The 22,069-nt window shown below is 39.9% G+C and overlaps 2 protein-coding genes and 1 non-coding gene across 3 annotated transcripts; 2 read left to right on the forward strand and 1 right to left on the reverse strand.

Moving 5' to 3' along the window:
* Nucleotides 1-2,828: 2,828 nt before the first annotated feature.
* Nucleotides 2,829-3,764, forward strand: LOC138910430 (uncharacterized). Its single transcript, XM_070201669.1, has 2 exons — nucleotides 2,829-3,011; nucleotides 3,168-3,764. Exons 1-2 carry the CDS (start codon nucleotides 2,829-2,831, stop codon nucleotides 3,762-3,764), a joined length of 780 nt encoding a protein of 259 aa, XP_070057770.1.
* Nucleotides 3,765-5,574: 1,810 nt separating this feature from the next.
* On the forward strand, nucleotides 5,575-6,507 carry LOC138910431 (uncharacterized). Its single transcript, XM_070201670.1, has one exon. The coding sequence runs from the start codon at nucleotides 5,575-5,577 to the stop codon at nucleotides 6,505-6,507; it is 933 nt and encodes a 310-aa protein (XP_070057771.1).
* An 8,867-nt stretch (nucleotides 6,508-15,374) lies between these two features.
* On the reverse strand, nucleotides 15,375-15,481 carry LOC117274926 (small nucleolar RNA R71). Its single transcript, XR_004505086.1, has one exon. It is a non-coding gene; the product is annotated as a small nucleolar RNA R71 (small nucleolar RNA).
* Nucleotides 15,482-22,069: the final 6,588 nt, after the last annotated feature.

A 22,069-nucleotide genomic window follows, 5' to 3' on the forward strand; every position in this document is an offset into this window, starting at 1 on the left:
TTTTTTATCATTGATGATGAATTCTTATGTTGTGATTGTTAAAACAATTATGAGTAGCTAAACTCTTTATTCTAGGGTTTGATAAAACCTCTTGGAGGATGAATCTTTGTTGCGTTTAATATAAATTTGCCATTGAATTTTCCCTACGTGTTCAACTACGTGATTATTGTGGTTGATTGAAGGGCCCTCAATCGGCTATACCTATTTAGTGTGTATTACTTGGAAAAAGGGTACATATTTAGGTAGTTGTTGAGCAACATCACTCCTAACGTATATAAGGGATCAATACAGAGAGTTTAAAGGTGAGTTTAGAAATAACGAAACCTTGGTGCGATTGTAGTGAGCGGTAAACGAGTGCTAGCTAGCGTAATTCGGAAGAATACGTTTAGTAAATTGTTGTATTTTCTCGGAAGAGAATTACGACACCTAAAATACTCACGATCGATAGCGAGTATCTAGGTGAATTTGTAGCAGACGTAGCAGGGAGGATTCCGATAAGAGGGAAAATCGTAACTTTAGATCTTCCTAATCTTGTCTACAACAGTTGCTTTGCTAGTAATAAAATTATAGTTTTTAATTACCTTGTTAATTGTTAGTAAACACTCAAGTCATTATTCAATCTTGTTGGAAGTTGATTATTTGGATTCTTGCTGAACTAAAAGTTGTGATTAATACGTTAATTCCCTGTGGGATTCGACTCCGGACTTGTAAACCGGATTATATTTGCAACGACCGCTTAGTCCTTTTTATAAGGCATAGTTGGGCGTGATCAAATTTTGATGTTGTTGTCGGGGATTTAACGGTGTTATTAATTACAGCAAAAAAAGTGCTAGAATTTGTAGTGTAGTCAATTTTCTTCATCTTAAACTAAATACATTGAATTTCTAACGTTTGTAGTCTTGGGTGTTACAGGTGCATGCCTAGAAACTCCTCAAGAATTGGTGAATTGTTTTACGTATTATGAGATCCTGAGAAAGCTTTCAAGGCATTGAATCGTGCGAACAAGAAAGACAAACAACAATAGAATTCAACAGAATAAATCGAATCAGAAATGGATGACGGAATAGAAAATCCAAACAACAACAGAAACAATGCGAATGAACCAAACAATCAGGGTGTGGTGCCTCTTGTACTAGAAGCAGCCCTATATGATTGGGCACAACCTACCGCCGAAAATCTGGCAACCGCAATTACAGTCCCTTAGATATAAGCGGAGTCATTCCAAATCACGAACAACATGCTATATTTGTTGCAGAACAAGGGACTGTTCTCAGGGTCTTACATTGAAGATCCTTAGCAGCATCTGAAAATTTTTCTCTCGATATGTGTCACACAAAGGCAACCAAATGTGACACCAGAAATAATAAGGCTGTTGTTGTTTCCATTATCGGTGACGGGAGAGGCTCAGGCTTGGCTCAATTCACTCCCCGTTAAATCCATCACTACTTGGGAGGAATTAGTCAAGTAATTTTTGAACAAGTTCTACCCACCTAATAAGACTGCCAAACAAGTTGACGAGATATTGAGCTTCAGGCAGAGACCAACAGAGACACTACAAGAAACGTGGGAAAGGTTCAAAGGTATGCTAGTTAAGTGTCCTCATCATGGCATTCCAGATCAGATGTTGGGGAAAAGGTTCTATATGGGATTGGCAGACAGCTTGAAGGCCAATGTTGATGCTTCAGCAGGAGGAGCATTTTTGAGCAAATCATTCAGAGAATGCAAGATTTTACTAGATAAAATGGCTCAAAACTCAGGATGGATGACAAGAGACTCTACGATCACTTCTGTTGTTCACTCAGTGGCTTTGGATCCAAACAACTCCATAGCTGAAAATATGGCCACTCTGATGACGCAAATGAGTATCCTCACCAAAAAGATTGATAAATTAGGCCAGAAGCAGCAGGTACACATAATTGACATGACTAATGGGGGTTTATGTACACCATGCATCAACCAACCATATGTATGCTCGTGGAGTGCGGAAGGTGACAACCAGAACTATCAGGAGAATATGAACCATGTGGCCAACTATGGAGGACAACGACAAGGTGGTCAGAATTGGGGGCAGCAGAATCAGCAGTATAGACCAGCACAACAACAGTATAATAATGGTAACAATCCTGGAGCTATGAGACCACAAGGTCAAGTTGTGCCTTACCAAAGGAAACATGGCTACAATCAGCAAAATCAGCAGCTAGCTTATCAATAGCCTCAACAACAACAGATAGTGAGACAAGATGATGGGTTGTCCAAAATTTAAGGAATGCTGCAACAACTGATTGGGTCAAATGGAAAAAATGCAAGAGAAGGTCGAAGCACATGACACAGCGATAAAAGACATTGAGATTCAATTAGGGCAGTTGTCCATGGCTCTGAATAATCGCCCTCAAGGGACGTTGCCCGCAGACACGCATGTCAATCCAAAAGAGCAGGGCCCGAAGCAGCTTATGGCGGTGAGTCTAAGAAATGGTAGAGATCTTGATCTAGAGCAAGAAATTGCTCGCAAAAGCCAAACAACTGAAACACTTGTGCCAATACCAATCGATGTAGATGATTCAACAGGGTTGACAGAGGTGACGATACAACATGCACCAGCTGAATCAAGCAAAGAAAAAGAGGATGGGAAAGAAATTGAGTTAGTGCAAGTGAAGACAGTAGAAACAGTGCCCGAACAGGTTCAAACTCAAATCACAGGAAAGAAGCGGCCTCCAGCACCATTCCCCCAGAGATTGGCCAAATATCAGAAAGATGAGCAGTATAAGAAATTCATGGAGATGTTGAAGCAAATCTAGGTGAACATTCCATTGATTGACGCTTTGAAGGAAATGCCTGGTTATGCTAAAATGATGAAGGACTTGATGTCTCGTAAGTTCGACTTTCAAGACCTGGCCACAGTTACACTGACTCAGACATGTAGCGCGGTTGTGACGAGACTCATAGCTGAGAAACTGTCTGACCCAGGGAGTTTCACAATCCCATGCACAATAGGTAACTATGCTTTTGCTAAGGCACTTTGTGATTTGGGGGCGAGCATAAACCTGATGCCCTTGGCTATTTATAAAAGGTTAAGAATTGGAAGAGCAAGACCCACATCCATGTTATTATAGCTAGCCGACCGAACGGTGAAGAGCCCCTAAGGTATACTTGATGATGTGCTGGTGCAGGTTGGAAAGTTCGTGTTTCCGGCAGATTTTGTCATTCTGGACTGCTGGGTTGACGAGGAAATTCCCATAATTTTGGGAAGGCCATTCTTGGCCACTGGGAGAGCTCTGATTGATTGTGAAACTAGGGAGCTAAAGATGAGACTGAACGATGAAGAGATAACGTTCAATGTACAGAAATCTATGAGGCGACCCAGTGAGTTTGCTAACTGCTCTCTGATAGAGGTTGTGGATGTGATTTTGGAGGAGGAAGATGAGACTCTGAACGCAAAAGACCCTCTAGCAGCCTGCCTCATGAACTTAGAAGAAATGGATGGTGGGGACTTGGCAGAGTGGGTTTTGTCCCTTGAAGAGCGAGGGTACTGGAAAAGAGAGCTCGAATTTGAGCCCTTACACTTAGAAGAAAGAAAAACACCTCCAGCTAAGCCATCAATTGAGGAGCTACCACAGTTGGAGCTAAAACCATTACCGTCTCACCTCAGGTATGCCTTCTTGGGACCTAAATCCACTTTACCTGTTATTATCTCATCCAGTTTGTTAAATGTGGAGACAGAACAACTTTTGCAGGTGTTAATGGAATGCAAGACTGCAATTGGCTAGACCATTACAGATATTAAGGGGATCAGCCCGGCATTTTGTATGCATAAGATTCTACTGGAATATGGGCACAAACCTTCCAGAGAACATCAAAGAAGGCTGAACCCTAACATGAAAGAAGTGGTGAAGAAAGAAGTGATCAAGTGGTTAGATGCGGGAATCATCTTCCCCATCTCTGATAGTAACCGGGTCAGCCCAGTTCAGTGTGTGCCAAAGAAGGGTGGAATGGATATAGTGCAAAATGTGAATAATTAGTTGATCTCAACTCGTACAGTCACGGGTTGGCGAATTTTCATGGATTACAGAAAACTGAACACGGCCACCCGGAAAGACCATTTTCCCCTACCATTCATTGACCAAATGTTGGATAGATTGGTATGGAGGTCTCACTTCTGCTTTTTGGATGGATATTCGGGGTACAATCAGATTTCAATAGCCCCTGAGGTTAGAGACAAAACATCATTTACTTGTCCGTATGACATCTTTGCCTTTCGGAGGATGCCGTTTGGCCTATGCAATGCACCGACCACCTTTCATAGATGTATGTTTGCCATTTTCACTGATATGGTTGAAGATATTATGGATGATTTCTCAGTGGTAGGAGATTCATTCAAAGATTGTTTTCACAATTTAAGAAGAGTGTTGAAAAGGTGTGTGGAGACAAATTTAGTATTGAACTGGGAGAAGTGCCATTTTATGGTACAAGAAGGTATAATGTTGGGACATCGAGTGTCAAGTAAGGGTATTGAGGTCGACCATTCTAAGGTTGACGTGATTGAGAAGTTGCCATCACCCACTTCGGTCAAGGCAGTAAGAATTTTTCTTGGGGATGCCGGTTTCTACAGACGATTTATAAAGGATTTCTCTAAAATTGCTAACCCATTATGTAAACTCCTTGAAAAGGATCACTCATTTGTGTTTTCTGATGATTGCATGTTAGCATTTGAGGAACTGAAGAAGTGACTGGTGACTGCACCAATCATCGTTGCACCCAACTGGGAGCAACCGTTTGAGCTCATGTGTGATGCGAGTGACTATGCTATAGGAGCAGTTCTGGGGCAGCAAAAGGACAAACTGGTGCACCCAATTTACTATGCAAGCAAAATGCTAAGCGGTGCACAACTCAATTATACCGTGACTGAGAAATAGATGTTGGCTGTGGTGTTTGCATTCGACAAATTCAGGTCTTATTTGATTGGTTCAAAAGTGATTGTTTATACTGACCATACAATACTTAGGTACCTGATAGAAAAGAAGGAGTCAAAGCCACGTTTAATCCGTTGGGTTCTTTTGTTACAAGAATTCGATTTGGAGATCCGCGATAGGAAAGGGGCAGAGAACCAAGTGGCAGACCACCTTTCAAGGTTGGAGGGAGCTGAAAAGAAAGTAGAGGTAGAAGATATATCTGAGACATTCCCGGATGAACAATTACTAGCAGTGGCAATGGAGGAGGCGCCATGGTATGCAGACATTGCAAACTATCTGGCAAGCGGTATTGTCCCCTATAACCTTTCCTCTATCAAAAAGAAAAAGTTCTTTTCGTGATTGTCGCATGTATTATTGGGATGAGCCTTATCTGTTCAGGATTTGTATTGATAACATGATCCGGAGATGTAGCCCCGAGATAGACCAATCTTCTATTTTGCAGGCTTGCCACGCGTCACCATATGGTGGCCATTTCGGGGGGAGTAAGGACAGCTGCGAAAGTGCTGGAGTCTGGCTTCTGCTGCCAACATTATTCAAAGATGCACACTTATGGGTGAAGTTTTGTGATGAATGCCAATGAACCGGGAATATTTCCCACCGACATGAGATGCCTATGAACCCAATTCAGGAAGTAGAAGTGTTTGACGTTTGGGGAATCGATTTCATGGGGCCTTTCGTCAGCTCATATAGCAACATGTACATACTCGTAGCGGTGGACTACGTGTCAAAATGGGTGGAGGCTGCAACGCTCCCTACAAATGATGCAAAGGGGGTAATTGAATTTTTGATAAAGAATATATTCACTCGATTTGGCACCCCAAGGGCAATAATTAGTGACAGAGGCACTCACTTCTGTAATCGCGCCTTCGCCAAGTTGTTAGAAAAGTATGATGTATGCCACAAGGTTGCCACCCCATATCATCCACAAACGAGTGGGCAGGTGGATGTTTTGAATAAAGAGATAAAGAGCGTTTTGACAAAGATTGTGAATGCTACACGAACATATTGGGAGAGAAAGTTAGATGATGCACTCAGGGCATATCGTACCGCTTTCAAAACTCTAATTGGTATGTCGCAGTACAAATTAGTATTTGGGAAAGCGTGTCACTTACCAGTGGAGTTGGAGCATAGAGCCTTGTGGGCATTGAGGCAGTTGAATCTCGACATAGAAGAGGCGAGTACAAGTAGAGTCACTGAGTTGCATGAGCTTGATGAGTTTCGCTACCAGGCTTTTGAGAGCGCAAGACTATATAAGGAGAGAATGAAGATGATGCACGACAAAAATATTATTGAGCGAAACTTTAAATCTGGAGATATGGTATTGCTGTACAATTCAAGATTGAGGTTGTTTCCAGGCAAGTTGAAGTCAAGATGGTCGGGACCATTTCGTGAGGTAGAGACGCATCCAACTGGAGCCGTCGAGATTACATCGAAAGATGGCTCCCGCAAGTTCAAAGTTAATGGACAAAGGCTAAAACATTACCAGGGCATGGTTGAGGAAGACAAAATGATCTCGACCGTGTACTTGAAAGATCCCTGATAAGGGATAACCCGAGTCATGCCGCGACGTTAAATCAGGCGCTTCTTGGGATGCAACCCATGGGTTTGTTGTAATTCGTCGTGCCACGACGTTAAATCAAGTGCTACTGGGGAGGCAACCCAATATTTATTTTTGGGTTTTCGTTAATTTTTGTGTTTGATTTTGAATTGTGGAAGTATTGACAGGTTTATCAATGTGCAAGAATGAATGTGGGCGGGCTGGAATGATTCGGGTGAAGAAATAAATTTGAAGAGGGGCTAAAAGTGGCATAAGTCGAGAAGTTGATACTTCAAACGTGCGCGGCCGCGCACTGACCGCACATATGGACGCGCATATTTGGACGTTAACTGCCACACATGCGCGGCCGCGCATGTGGCCGCACATTTTTGGACCTTCACTGCCACACGTGCGCGGCCGCGCACTGGGCGCCATGTTGTAGGGTATTTAATTAGTTAATTTAATTTAATTTTATATTTTTTTTCTTTTCTTTCTTATTTATTTATTTTTCTTTTAATATACACGACCCCCCTCTAAATCTGAACCCTCCCTCTCTAAACACAAGAAACAAAACGCCCAACCCTACACCCTTCCCCTCATCTCTCCTATTCCATCTCTTCCCAACCCAAATCCTCACAAGTTCTCTGAGGTAAGTGTCATGTTTCTGTTTCCCTCTTAATTTAGTTCGTTTTTTTACTTTTCTTTTCTTTTCTTTGTATTGTAGTAGAATTCATTGTTATTCTTTTCTTTTCTTTGTATTGCTAGTATACTTGTTTGTATGTGAGGTGATAGTTGAATTTCACCTTGTTGGGTTGGATTAAACTTTGGTATATTTGTGGTTGAATTGGGGTTATAATTGAGTATTTGGGGAGTTTGGGTGAACATGCGCATCAAGTGTTTATATAAATGCCACAGTGAGTTCGAGAATGTAATTTTGTGACCAAGTGTGCTGATGAAGTCTGAGTAACCGCTCTTGGTTCACACATCGTGCCTTTTACTGATAGTGGTATTTGTTTCAGGTAGTCTGATTCCCTCTAAGAAATGAAGAACCATATGTGCCTCTTCTAATGGTCACGCAGGCTCATCCCAGTCACGGGCCTCGACCAATGCGGCCCAGTATGATAGTACCAAGTTCGTATCAAGCGCGGCCCAGGAACATTTTGGTCATAAGGCTCCCAAGAAACCCATACTGGAGAGGGGAATTGATATGGGGTCCCTCCAAAATGACTGTCCCAATATGTATCGTGAATTGGTTCGGTGCGGGCTGGTATATTCTTTGAAGAACCTGATGAAGCTAATTTAATGATTGTGTGGGAGTTTTACCCAAATTGTCCGGAACATGTGAACCATGTCTGCACGGTACGATAGAAGAGTATGGATGCATCCATCGAGGCCATTGGGAGGGTTTACCAGTTGCCAGTGTTTGGGATAAATCTTGAAGAGGAGGACTATTATGACATCTATAGCAGAGAACCAACCTCGTGGAATTTGTTCTTTAGAAAAATATGTGTGCCCAACAAGGATGTAGTGTGGATTAAGCAGGGGCGAAAGTTTCATTCGGCATCACTCACCTTTGAAGGGAAGTGTTGGCTCTATATCATCAATAGCCGCCTGCTGCCTTCTTCTAACACCACTCAAGTGAATGGTCCCCGGGTTGCACTGATCTGGTGCTTTATCAATGGCCACGATTTTGATGTGGCTAAGGTTATTCATGACGAAATATTCATTCGTTGTCCAGTGCAGAGGTATGAGTTCTTCTTTCCTTCCTTAATCACTAGATTATGCCGTGCGACACGTGTACTAGAAAACAAGAACTTGGATTGGAAAGTAAAAAAAGAACAGAAGTTCCGGGCTGATAAAGTGGTAATTAGGAAGGACCCTGCTGCACCCATTGAGGCAAATAACGATGAGTCTGATGCTCCAAATGAGGGTAATGAAGGGCAAGATGAGGCTATGGCTGCTTCGCCCCCGCACGAGCAGGTTGCTGAGGGAACATCGGTTGTTAGATGGGACACGAGAATGATGGCCTTAGAGCAGGAAATGGCAGGGTTGCGTACATCTGTCACGGAGGTGGGAGCTAGAGTGGATGCCCTTGCTACCCAAAATAAAAAATCTGAGAGGAGGGTCATGGCATGGCTACGTGCACTTGGCAGGGCTGGCCATCTCGACCCCGGCACTGTCTCCGACCAGGACTGACTCTTTCAACGAAGTCCTTTACCTTGCATTTTTTCTTTGTGTGACATGTGGACATGCCGCCATTTAAAGTGTGGGGTGGGGGGATATCTTGTATTTATATTGTATATATATAGTAATATAGATTAGTGTTAGTTTCTTTAGTTAGTTAAATTTAAAAAAAAAGAGTAAAAATTTCAAAAGTTTCGACTTTTCTCGACGATGGATATCATTCGACGGGTTTCTTCAGGGATTAAAGTCTAGGAAAAAAAAGATAAAAAGATTTTCTTTTGTTGGTAGTGTATCAATTCCCCCTTGGTTTTTCTTTGGGCCGCGGTTCTTTTCCAAGGGTTTCGTTTGAACCGGGTGTAGTTAGTTTTATTTTTTTTAGAAGTAGGAACCTATGGGCTATGGGCTAAAATGAAAAAAGGGTCTCTCAACTTCGCTATGCCTTGAGAATAGCGAATGTGGTAGTGTGACGCTTAGGCTCAGTTGTTGACTCTTGTATATGTGCCTTAAATTGTATGTTCTTAACTTGGATTAAGTGCTTTGACTAGAGTGTTTTGATGATCCAATCTGGAGTGAGTCATGTGCCATGTGTGCGTGAGGTTTGTTGTATTATGTGTATTGCATTTGATGTCTAGAACTTGCCCCGTTTGTTTGCAAAGAGAAATAATAGTTTTGTTCAGTCTTGGAAGTGATATAAGCATTTTTTTGTTGAGCCAGATATGTATATTTTACCCACCAAATTGTTATGTATCGTATTTAAACCCTTTGAGCATGTAATCATGTTTATTTGGCAATCACATTACAAGCCTTACCCCTTTGTTTGAATTAACTATCTATTTAAACCTTTTAACCTCTCATGAGCACTTGAATTGTTATGAACTTTATAAAAGTTAAAGTGTGGGGTGGTTGGTTTGGCTTTTGAGTGGAACTAATGAAATAAGGAGAAATGTGCACTGTTTTAAAAAAAAAGTAAGAGCCACTTGAATTGAAAAAGAAAGAAAAGAAAACAAAATAGTTCTATTGCTGAAAAAAATAAAATAAAAAATATTCCATGATAAGTGGTGAATCTTGATGTAATTGTGCTTAAATAATTGGGAGTTAATGTATATTGATTTGAAGACAGAGTATGGTTTGACATAAGTGTGGGGTTCCGACTGCTAAAGAGTATGTATTAAAGTGCTTAGGGAGGTGTAGTCACTCTTATATCTAAATGTATCCTACCCGTCCCGCAGCCTACATTACAACCAGTTAAAAGTCCTACTTGATCCTTGACTGAATGCACTCAATTAGTAGAGTAGTACACTACGGGCAAGCCTATGGTGCATCTTTTGTGGCACATGAATGTCGTTTCTGAGTGTGAGTGAATTCTGTCTATCTTGAAGTTCCTAATTGTTCATGAATTTTATTAATTGTGGAACGATTCTCTTATGTTATGGGAGGGCACTTGATTCATGAAGAAAAGGTAATTCTTGACCTCTGTGTTAGAGTAAGTGAGTAAGTTGTGAATAATGCGTGATGCTTGTGAGTCAATTCTTGAGGTGGAGATGTTACACTACTATGCTTGTTCTATTTGAAATATTCTTGGTATGATGAGTTAAGAAAGTCGCTTAGTGAGGTTATGTCTATGTAAAGTGTGATTTGTTTGCTCGGGGACGAGCAATGGTTTAGGTGTGGGATATTGATTGTAGGCTATAACTATGTAGTTTGGCCACTATTTGCACTTTAAATTGGCTTCACTTCACTGATGTTTGAGCGCTGAATGATAGTAAATTGATCTGATTGAGTTTATGCTTTGCAGGAGCAATTCCGGGCTACAATGAGGTTAAGGAGTGTTTTGAGATAATATGGAGCGTTGAAGGCTAAGTAAAGGCTTATGAAGTAAATTGGGAGTTTGTTCGAGGATCGAAGAAGGTTAACGCATTTAAAAAGAAGAACAAAGAAGAGTGCAGAAAATCGCCCAGGTGCGCGGCCGCGCACTGACCGTGCACTGGGCCGTGCAAGTCAGGCAGAAACTGGCCAAAGTGCGTGGCGAGATGCGCGATCACCTGCCAAGGTGCGCGGCCGCGCACGTCCTTCCGAGAAAAAATAGTCCAGGGCTAAAATTATAATTTCAGAGGCGACTGTCCTTGATCTATATGAAGCCCAGCTCGCCCAAAAAGAGGGTATCTTGGTTTTTAGGAGAATTTGGAAAGCAAGAACAGGCAATGAGCAAGACGGAAGATTGAGAAACTAGTTTTTATCTTTCTTTCTTCATTTTTTATCGTTGATGATGAATTCTTATGTTGTGATTGTTAAAACAATTATGAGTAGCTAAACTCTTTATTCTAGGGTTTGATGGAACCTCTTGGAGGATGAATCTTTATTGCATTTAATATAAATTTGCTATTGAATTTTCCCTACGTGTTCAACTACGTGATTATTGTGGTTGATTGAAGGGCTCTCAATCGGCTATACCTATTTAGTGTGTATTACTTGGAAAAATGGTACTCCTAACGGATATGAGGGATCAATACAGAGGGTTTAAATGTGGGTTTAAGAATAACAAAACCTTGGTGCGATTGTAGTGAGTGGTAAACGAGTGCTAGCTAGTGTAGTTCGGAAGAATACGTTTAGTAAATTATTGTATTTGCTCGGAAGAGAATTACGACACCTACAGTGCTCACGATCGGTAGCGAGTATCTAGGCGAATTTGTAGCAGACGTAGCAGGGAGAATTCCGATAAGAGGGGAAATCGTAACTCTAGATCTTCCTAATCTTGTCTGCAACAGTTGCTTTGTTAGTAATAAAATTATAGTTTTTAATTACCTTGTTAATTGTTAGTAAACACTCAAGTCATTATTCAATCTTGTTGGAAGTTGATTATTTGGATTCTTGCTGAACTAAAAGTTATAATTAGTACGTTAATTCCCTGTGGGATTTGACTCCGGACTTGTAAACCCGATTATATTTGTAACGACCGCTTAGTCCTTTTATAAGGCATAGTTGAACGCGATCTAACCTTTCTTTTTCCCCCTTTTTTTGGTGATAGGCTATTTAATGTTTAATCTGATACATGATATTTTTCAATTTTTACAGTTCTGTTTTGGCAGTTAGTGAACGAATTACTAGAAAATGATGATCTTTTTTTACTTTTAAGATTTAACCAAAATAAATTTACGAGTTGATATTATGGAAAGGTTTGGACCATGCGAAGCGTGGATAAATTAACTAGTTTCTATAGATAAAAAGAACTTTAATCATTCATTTGTTAAAGATTTTTGAGAGTTAATAGTGCAAATTTGTGAATTCAACACAAGATTTGCATATGAAATTTTGAGTAAGTCCCGAGCGTTGAGCGTTAGGCGTGTTTAGGGCGCACGTCGGAGGCTTGGCGACTTGGGTGCATAAACCTCACAGAACTAAATTTCACACATGAGTCTCAAGACGTTTTGATAATGTCCCGCCCCGGGACAAGCCCCGAGGCGAGTCCCATAAAAGCCTTTTAAAAGACCGGTGCAGACATAATAAAAAAGGCTAGATTGAAGCGAAAGGCAACTCATTGGTGTTAATGCGGATCCTCTGTTTGTGCACGTCGCTTAACCTATCAGCGGCGAGGGTATTGTTTAAATACTATGTAAAATTGTAATACCAACTATCTTATTGGGGCACATTGTAGTGTTGGAAAAATATATTTAAAACCTACTCATTGTGTAGGAAACAAAAAGATAAAAAGATTGAAATGTGGCTATTACCACGAAATATGCAAGAAAGGAAGAAATTGAAATGAGAAACATTCCCTTGAAGTATCTAAATATCAAAACTCTATATTAGACCACCCTTAGAAATAGAAATAAAAATAAAAACGAGATTATTTTCAGCTCATTGCACTCGTACGATATGAGGGCCTGACATTATAAGCTAACTAGCAAAGCCATTTAACTTCCACGATTCAGACTAAGTGGGCGTTTGGACATAAGAATTGTAAAATTCGGAAAAATGGTGAAATTATTTTTCAAGTGAAAAATGATATTTGAAATTTAGAGTTGTGTTTGGACATAAATTTTAGTTTGAGTTGTTTTTGAAGTTTTGTGAGTGATTTGAGTGAAAATTTTGAAAAACAGCTTTTTGCAGTTTTTCAAATTTTCGAAAAATTTCAAAATGCATCTTCAAATGAAAATTGAAAATTTTATGAACAAACGCTGATTTCGAAAAAAAGTAAATTATTTTTGAAAAAATCTTCCATCAAATTTTATGTCCAAACGGGCTCTAAAATCATGAAGTTATCTTCAACTCAAGCAACTTTCTCAAATTGCGATGGCAATTGATCTTAAATTACGCATATAGATTAACAATTACTCATTTACTCCATCTGTTTTAATTTAGATGATATGCTTTCCTTATTAGTTCGTTCCAAAATGAATGACACATTTTTATATTTAAAAACAGTTTAACTTTAAGCTTCTCATTCTACTTACTTTATCATTAATGAGAAATTTTTATAGCCACACAAATATTATGGCCTACTAAGATTTCCCCCCTAGCTTTAGCACTAGATGTTGCAAAAGTCTTTTTTTTTTCTCTTTAACTTTGTGTCAAGTCAAACTACATCATCTAAATTGAAACGCATGGAGTATAGTAATATTTTATGTTCGTGCGATTGATGTTTGACTATAATTCCATATTTTTAGTGCATTACTTACCTTATATTTTGAGGCTTTAATGCTAAACTATACTATATTTGTGCTTAATTGAATTTATTTTATGTGTAGGTACGAAGACGAATTTTGATCACATGGTAAATTAATCTTAAATAGTATCTTTATGATGGAGGAGGAAAATTATTCAATGATTGAAGAGACAATGCAAAGGAATTGAAAGAAACGAAAGAGAGAAAGGAAAAGGAAAAGTTAGGCAACGAGCACCAACTCTATGAGAAATCAGAACATTGAAATGAAGATAAGCAGTTGGGCGACGCGAGCTTTCTAGCTCGCGGTGGAGCTGGCGACGCACGGGTAAAGCGAGAAGGAGCTTGCTACAGAGCTTACGGCGCAGGGGCTGAGGCGAGATGGATCAGGCGCTTTGCCCCGCGAGGCGAGGCCCGTGACGAGCGTGTTCCGAATTTTTAAAGCCTATTTCGTCTCCTATTTGATTTTGGATTTGATTATTTCATTTAGGTCTCTTCCCTACACATATAAATATTCATTAAACACTATTCTTAGAGGAGTTTTTGCGACCGGAGGCAAGAACATCACGTGAACAACTTTTGGAGGAGAAAATCATCAAGTTCTTCATCCTTTTATCTTTTCCTTGTAATTTGTTTATACAAAATACTTGGAAAATTGTTACTACGAACATGAGTGGCTAAAATCTATAGTTCTGGGGTTGTAATTTAGTCATGAATATTGTTGTTTTACGTTGACTTAACCTTGATTATAATTCACTAATATATGATTGTTTCTTCAATTCTGTGATTAATTGCTTAATTGTGTGGTCATCAGTTAGGTCCTATTAACTATCTATGCTATTCTTGGGAAAGCCATGTTTAGATTAGAGAAGAATTGAAGAGGGCACGATCTAAACTCTTGAGGGGGGGGGGGGGGGGGAATTTGTGGTTAGGATAGGAATATACCTGGTCACCGTGCTTAATTAAATATCGTAATCTTAATGCTTCTTGATAGATTGATTCCATAGGAATATAGGCGTTGATCTATTTTGAATAGACGAGTAGTACTTTGGAAAAGACTATGAGAGTAATTGTTCGATTAATTAACAACCATGAGTGAATTGTAGGAAAGAGAGAGTTAACTAGAACACAATAGGATTGGTAAATCGATCACAACCCTGGAATATTTGTCTCTACTAAATACACCACAATTATTTTACTACTTGATAATTTAGTTACTACTTAGAATTATAGCTTAGTATAATCACATTCTTGAACTCGATTTTGACTTGACTGAATAACAATCTTGGTGATTTTAGTGGGTAGTTGATACAAGTCTCTATAGGTTCGACACTCGACTTATCATTTTATTACTTATACGACCACATATACTTGCATGTGCGTTTGGGAGCAACAAGTTTTTGGCGCCGTTGTCGGGGACTTGAATATCGACTACTTTCTAGTTTTTGCTTAATTGTTTATTTCGTCAAGTCTAACTTTACTTGATTGTTGCTCTGATTTCAGGAACTTTGATTGAATGCGTAGGGTCAGAAGCCAGGACAGACTTCAAGGCTTTGACCCCGAACCCGAGAGAACATTTCATAGGAGGTTGAGGGAAGCAAAGGATATAAATAATCTTGAGGCACTTGTTCAATTTCCTGTGAACATGGAAGAGGAGCAACATATGGCTGTTGAGGAGGTGGCAATGCCCAACATTGCTAATGTCACTTCCAGCATTGTGATGCCCAGGATCACCGGACACTTTGAGCTAAAACAGAGTATGATCCAGCTACTTCATGTGAATGGGTAGTTTATGGGTCTTCCACACGAGGATCCACAACAGCATATCCTGAATTTCTTGGAGATTAGTGATACTTATATCACTAACGGAGTCACTCCAGACTATGTGAGGCTCACACTTTTCCCATTCTCTCTGTTGGGCAAAGCAAAGCGATGGCTGAAGGCAGAACCGGCTAATTCAATTACATCATGGAATGATCTGACAAGAAAATTTTTAGCAAGGTTCTTCCCTTCAGGCAAAACTGCAAAGATCAGAAGTGAGATAGTCGCCTTCAAACAGAAAACGAGGGAGTCTTTATACTCAGTTTGGGAGAGGTTCAAAGGGCTGCTCAGAGACTGTCCTCATCATAACCAGACCAACGAAGTGTTATCTCACACTTTCATAGAGGGGCTACATCCTGAGACAAAAATTATGGTAGATGCTGCAGCTGAAGGTCAAGTGTTGGAGAAAAGCTTTGACGAGATATATGCATTATTGAACAAATTTTTCAAAAGCAATCCGAATTGGCAAGGAGAAATGGGCAGACACACGGTGCAAAATTCTGCAGGGGTTCTCGAATTAGATGTCGTCTCGGCATTATCAGCGCAGATTTCTATACTGACCAACCAAGTCAATCAGATGACCTTGGGTATTAACAAGCAACAAGTTCAACTAGTGTAACATGTTCAATTATTTTGTGAAGTATGTGGAGAGGGTCATACGATTGACTTATGCCTAGTTAATCTAGAGTCTGTCTGCTTTGTGGGTAATGCAAATAGGGGCCAGATAAACCAATATGGGAATACTTACAATCCCAACTGGAGGAACCATCCAAACTTCTCTTGGGGTGGAAATCAAGGTGCTCAAAATCGATACCGACCACAAGCACCTCAACAACAATATAGACCACCTCAGGCTGAACAACAAGCAAACTCAACAAATCACATTGAGGAAATGATGAAGAAATTGATGGCTGACCAGCAAGCCCACACCGCAAAGATGATAAAGAAAGTGATGGTTGACTAGCACGGCCAAGCCGCAGTCATGAGAAATTTGGAACGCCAAATGGGATAACTTGCCAGTGCCCAAAATACCCGACCAGTTGGAGCTCTTCCAAGTGACACTGAGGCTAATCCTAAGGCATATTTTAATGATGTCTCATTGAGGACTATGAGACAATTAGAAGAAGTCCAGTCGAAAAAGAGAAAACAAGTGACCTTTAATGAGAAACCGACAACTATAGAGTCAGAATCAGAAAAATCAAAGGAGTCTGAGAAGCCAGCTGAAGAGGCGGTGGCTAAGTAACTCCCACCATTAGTTGTGAGGCCACCACCTCTGTTCCCTCAAAGATTGCAGAAAGTGAAGGATAATGCCACGTATATTTTTTTTTTTGATATTTTGAAGCATGTGCAAATAAATATTCCATTGGTAGACATCCTGCAAGAAGTGCCCAAATATGCAAAATACATCAAGGACAGTGAAAAATAAAAGGAGACTGACTGAATTCGAGACTGTGGCACTCACTGAGGAATGTAGCTCTAGAATCCAAAGCAAGCTACCTTAGAAATTGAAGGATCAATGTAGTCTCTCTATCAAAATCTTGATTGGTAAACATGCAGTCGGGTGAGCTTTGTGTGATCTTAGAACGAGCATCAATCTGATGCTGCTATCTGTGTTCAGACAGTTGGGTTTGGGTGATCCGCGCCCAACAACAGTTATCTTACAGTTAGATGATCACTCCCTTGCTCATCCGGAAGGAGTGATCGCTCCATTGCTCATCCGGAAGGAGTGATTGAAGATGTGTTAGTTCAATTGGGTTCTTTCATATTCCCTTCTGATTTTATTATCTTAGACTACGAGCCTGATCAGGAAGTCCCATTTATTTTGGGGCTTCCATTCTTGGCCATGGGCCGATCTATTATTGATGTATGCGAACGAAAGATGACGATGAGAGTAGGTGATCAAGTGGAGGTATTTAATATGTACAAAGCACTCAGATTGCCAGCCCACTATGAAGAGCTATCCATGATTTTTGTAGTAGAAAGCAGTGCTACGTCATTGGTGCCTTATATGAGCCCTATAGATCCTCTTGAACGAGCTTTGATTGGGAATGAAGAAGACATTGAAGATAAGATGATGGGTGAAATTGAACAAGTACTTGATAAATCATGCAATTATGTCCATGGGTTTGGGAAGTTTGAGGAGTTGGGCAGGCCTCTTACTCTGACCCTTCCTAAGCCATCTATTGAGGAAGCTCTAAAGCTAGAATTAAAGCCCCTGCCAGCACATTTGTGCTATGCTTATTTGGGGAACTCTGAAACATTGCCAGTAATTATCTCGTCCAGCCTGACTAATGTACAAGAAGAAAAATTACTCAGAATACTTCGCGAGCATAAAAAGGCTATAGGGTGGACAATTGCTGACATCAAAGGAATCAGTCCATCGTTTTGCATGCATAACATTTTTCTGGAAGATGGACACCGACCCAGTGTTGAGCAGCAGAGGAGATTGAATCCTATCATGACGGAAGTCATGAAAAAGGAAGTAATTAAGTGGCTCGATGCAAGTATCATTTTTCCTATATCTGATAGCAATTGGGTTAGCCTAGTTCAATGTGTTCCTAAAAGGGGAGGGATGACCGTGGTTGAGAATGAAAAAAATGAGCTAATTCCTACTCGCACTGTGACGGGGTGGAGAGTTTGCATTGATTACAGAAAGCTCAACAAAGCAACCCGCAAGGACCACTTCCCGCTTCCATTCATTGACCAAATATTGGACAGATTGGCGGGGCATGATTATTATTGCTTCCTTGATGGTTATTCAGATACAACCAGATTGTCATATGCCCAGAGGATCAGGAAAATACCGCTTTTACTTGTCCTTATAGCACTTTCGCTTTCAAGCGAATGCCGTTTGGTATTTGTAATACACCAGCTACTTTCCAGAGATGCATGATGGCTATTTTCATCGATATGGTGGAAATATTTGTGAAAGTTTTTATGGATGATTTTTCGGTCTTCGGGTCTTCTTATGATGATTGTTTGAAGAATTTGAGCAAGGTGTTAGCCCGTTGTGAAGAAACAAATCTGGTATTGAATTGGGAAAAGTTCCATTTTATGGTGCAGTAAGCATCGTGTTGGGTCACAGAGTGTCTAGGAGCAGCATTGAAGTTGATAAGGCGAAGGTGGAGGCAATTAAAAAATTACCCCCACCCATTTCTGTGAAGGGTGTCCGGAGTTTCTTGGGACACACAGAATTCTATCGACGCTTTATTAAAATTTTTTCTAAAATTGCTACTCCTTTGTGCAGGTTGCTTGAAAAAGATGTGACTTTTAATTTTGACGACGCCTGCCTGAAAGCATTCGAGGAGCTCAAAATGAAGCTGGTGGTTGCCCCCATTATTGCCGCATCGGATTGGTCCTTACCATTTGAGCTTATGTGTGATGCAAGTGACCATGTTATTGAGGCAGTGTTAGGCCAGAGGAAGGACAAAATATTTTATTTCATCTACTATGCGAGTAAGACTCTTGATGATGCGCAGCTGAATTACACTACCACTGAAAAGGAGTTGTTAGCTGTGGTATGAGCCTTTGAGAAATTTCGGGCATACTTGGTGAGAACAAAAGTCATAGTCCATACCGATCATGCAACAATCATGTATCTATTTACAAAGAAGGAATCTAAGGCTAGATTGATGCGCTGGGTTTTATTGTTCTAGGAATTTGATGTGGAAATACGAGATCGAAAGGGCATAGAGAACCAAGTAGCTGACCATCTATCAAGGCTGGAAAATCACAACCACGTGGAGGAGGATGGGCAAATTAAAGAAATATTTCCTAATGAGCAACTTTTTGCTATCACCCAAGACCCTTCCCCATGGTACGCGGACTATGTGAATTATCTGGTGAGCGAGGTACTTCCTCCTGAAATTGAATATGAAGCTAGAAAGAGGTTTCTACATGATGTGAACTTCTACTATTTGGATGAGCCATATTTGTACAAGCAGTGTGCTGACCAAATGATGAGGAGATGCATACCTGAATAGGAGGTTGAACTAGTGTTGTATGATTTTCATGCATCACCCTATGAGGGCCATCATGGAGAGGATAGAACAACTGCAAAGGTATTACAATCCGGTTTATTTTGGCCAACATTATTCAAGAATTCCCATGCATTTGTTAAGAAGTGTGACCAGTGTAAGAGAACAAGAACAATCACAAAGAGACATGAGATTACTTTGAATAACATCCTGGAGATCGAGATTTTTGATGTGCGGAGGATAGATTTTATGGGACCATTCCCATTGTCCAGAGGAAACAAATACATTTTGCTAGCAGTTGACTACATGTCAAAATCGGTAGAGGCGATCACATTGCCAATGAATGATGTCATGGTGGTAGCTGCGTTTGTGAAAAAGAACATATTTTTGAGATTAAGGACTCCACGTGCTTTGATTAGTGATGAAGGGACACACTTTTGCAATCGATTGTTGAATAACATTCTAGCTAAATATGGAGTCCGCCATAGAGTTGCGACGGCATATCATCTACAAACAAGTGGACAAGTTGAGGTGTCTAATAGAGAAATAAAGCAAATCTTAGAGAAGACGGTGAGTGTGAATAGAAAAGATTGGGCTGCAAAGTTATGGAACTGCATACAAAACGCCAATTAGGGCGTCGCCGTATAGGCTAGTTATGGGAAGGCATGTCACTTGCCTGTTGAACTTGAACACAAAGTATATTGGGCCATTAAGAATTTAAATATAGACCTTGAAGCCGCAGGCGAGAAAAGACACTTGTAGTTGAATGAGTTCATGCTGCACTCTTATGAAAATGCTTACAAAGAAAAGACAAAAAGATGGCATGGCAAGCATATCAAACTGTGTCGCTTCGAGCTAAGCCAACAAGTATTATTGTTCAATTCTAGACTAAGACTATTTTCTGGGAAGTTAAAATCGAGATAGTCAGGCCCGTTTGAGGTAGTGAGAGTCACTCCTTATGGTGCAATTCAGCTGCGAGCCTTGAATGGTGAAAGAAATTTTTTGGTGAATGGACATAGAGTTAAACATTAGTAGGGAGGAATAATTGATTGTGAGAAGACTAAGGTTGTACTCGCTGATGAGTAATCGAGACTCTGCGTCATGCCACGACGTTAAATCAGACGCTTGTTGGGAGGCAACCCATCTTTACTAATTTCGTTTATTTATATATTTTCTTATTATTGTTGTAGTATTTGTTTTTGTTTTGTAGGATTATAAGCATAAGAGGCAAATCCATTGGAAGAGTGCAAAAGCGAGTTAGATGGTGAGAAATAAGTGTGGGGTGCCACACAGAGGACCATGCCTGGTGGACGTCTGAGTACCCGTGAGCCGCTATTGCTTCGGCCTTTGGCCTTTCAGGAAGTTTCTTATCCACCCTCGTTATTGTTTTGCTTATTTGTGCATTGGGGATACTGCACTCTTTTAAGTGTGGGGTGGAGAATTCTCTAGATAATTAGTAGTAGGATGTTAGAAAAATATTAATTTCTTATTTTTGTTTTCGTAGTTGTGTAGTATTTTAGTAGCTATGAAAAAAAATGAAAAAAAAGTAGAAAATTGGACTTCTCCCGATGATGGATCGCATTCGACAGGTGTCTTGAGGGATTTAAGTCTAAGAAAAAAAGACAAAAAGATTTTCGTTTGTTAGGTAGTGTAGTAATTCCCCCTTGGTTTTTCTTTGTGACGCGGTTCTTTTTCAAGGATTTTATTTAAATCGGGTGTAGGTAATTTTATTTTTTAGGAGTAGGAGCCACTGTGAGATGAATTGAATTGAAACAATATCTCTTGACTTTGTTATGCCTTGAGATATAAATAGTGAGTACTTTGGTTGTGACGCTTAGGCTCAAGTTTTTGACTCTTGTATAAGTATCTTAAATTGTATGATCTTAAATTTGCTTAACTGATTTGACTAGAGTGTCTTGATGAGTCCATTCGTGAGTGATTTATGTGCCATGTGTGTGTGAGATTTGTGTGTTATTCTGTGCATTGTATTTGATGTCTAGAACTTGCCCCGTGTATTTGTAAAGCGAAATAGTAGTGTTGTCTAGTCTTGGAAGTGATATAGGCATTTCTTTATTGAGCCAGATATATATAGTTTACCCGCCTAATTGTTATGTATCGTAGCTAACTCCTTTTTGCCTGTAATCATGTTTCTTTAGCAATCATATTACAAGCCTTACCCATTTATTTGAATTAACCATCTATTTGAACCTTTTCACCTCTCATGAGCACTTGAATTGTTATGAACTTTGTAAAAGTTAAATTGTGTGGGTAGTTGGTTTGGCTTTTGAGTGGAACTAATGAAATAAGGAGAAATGTGCACTATTTTGAAAAAATAAAATAAAAGCCACTTGAATTAAAAAAATAAAGGAAAAAAAAATAGTTGAATTGCTGTGAAAAAATATTCCTTGATAGTGGTGACTCTTGATGTAATTGTGCTTAAAGAAGTATGGAGTTAATATACATTGATGTGAAGGTGGAGTTATGATTTGACATAAGTGTGGGGTTTAAATGTTAAAGTGTACGTATTAAAGTACTTAGGGTGGTGTAGTCACTATTATATCCAAATATATCCTACCCGACCCGCAGCCTACATTACAACCAATTAAAGTCCTACTTGATCCTAAACTGAATGAGCTCGATTAGTAGAGTAGTATATTATGGGCAAGCCTATGGTGCATCTTTTGTGGCATATCAATATTATTTCTGAGAGTGAGTGAATTCTTTCTATCTTGAGTTCCTAATTGTTCTTAAATTTTATTGTGTGTGGAACTAATCTCTTTTGTTGTGTGAGGGCACTTGATTCATGAAGGAAATGTAATGTCATTGACCTCTATGTTAGAGTAAGTGAGTGAGTTGTGAATAATGCGTGGTACTTGTGAGTCAAATTTTGAGGTGAAGATATTACACCCTTGTGCTTAGTCTA

The sequence above is a fragment of the Nicotiana tomentosiformis genome, chromosome 4, assembly GCF_000390325.3.
Source record: "Nicotiana tomentosiformis chromosome 4, ASM39032v3, whole genome shotgun sequence".
NCBI classification, from domain to species: domain Eukaryota; kingdom Viridiplantae; phylum Streptophyta; class Magnoliopsida; order Solanales; family Solanaceae; genus Nicotiana; species Nicotiana tomentosiformis.

Coding starts and splice junctions, on each gene's coding strand:
- LOC138910430 (XM_070201669.1), top strand. CDS start 2,829: ATGCCTGGTTATGCTAAAATGATGAAGGACTTGATGTCTCGTAAGTTC. Junction 3,012..3,167: donor GTAACTATGCTTTTGCTAAG/GCACTTTGTGAT, acceptor GTGCTGGTGCAG/GTTGGAAAGTTCGTGTTTCC.
- LOC138910431 (XM_070201670.1), top strand. CDS start 5,575: ATGCCTATGAACCCAATTCAGGAAGTAGAAGTGTTTGACGTTTGGGGA.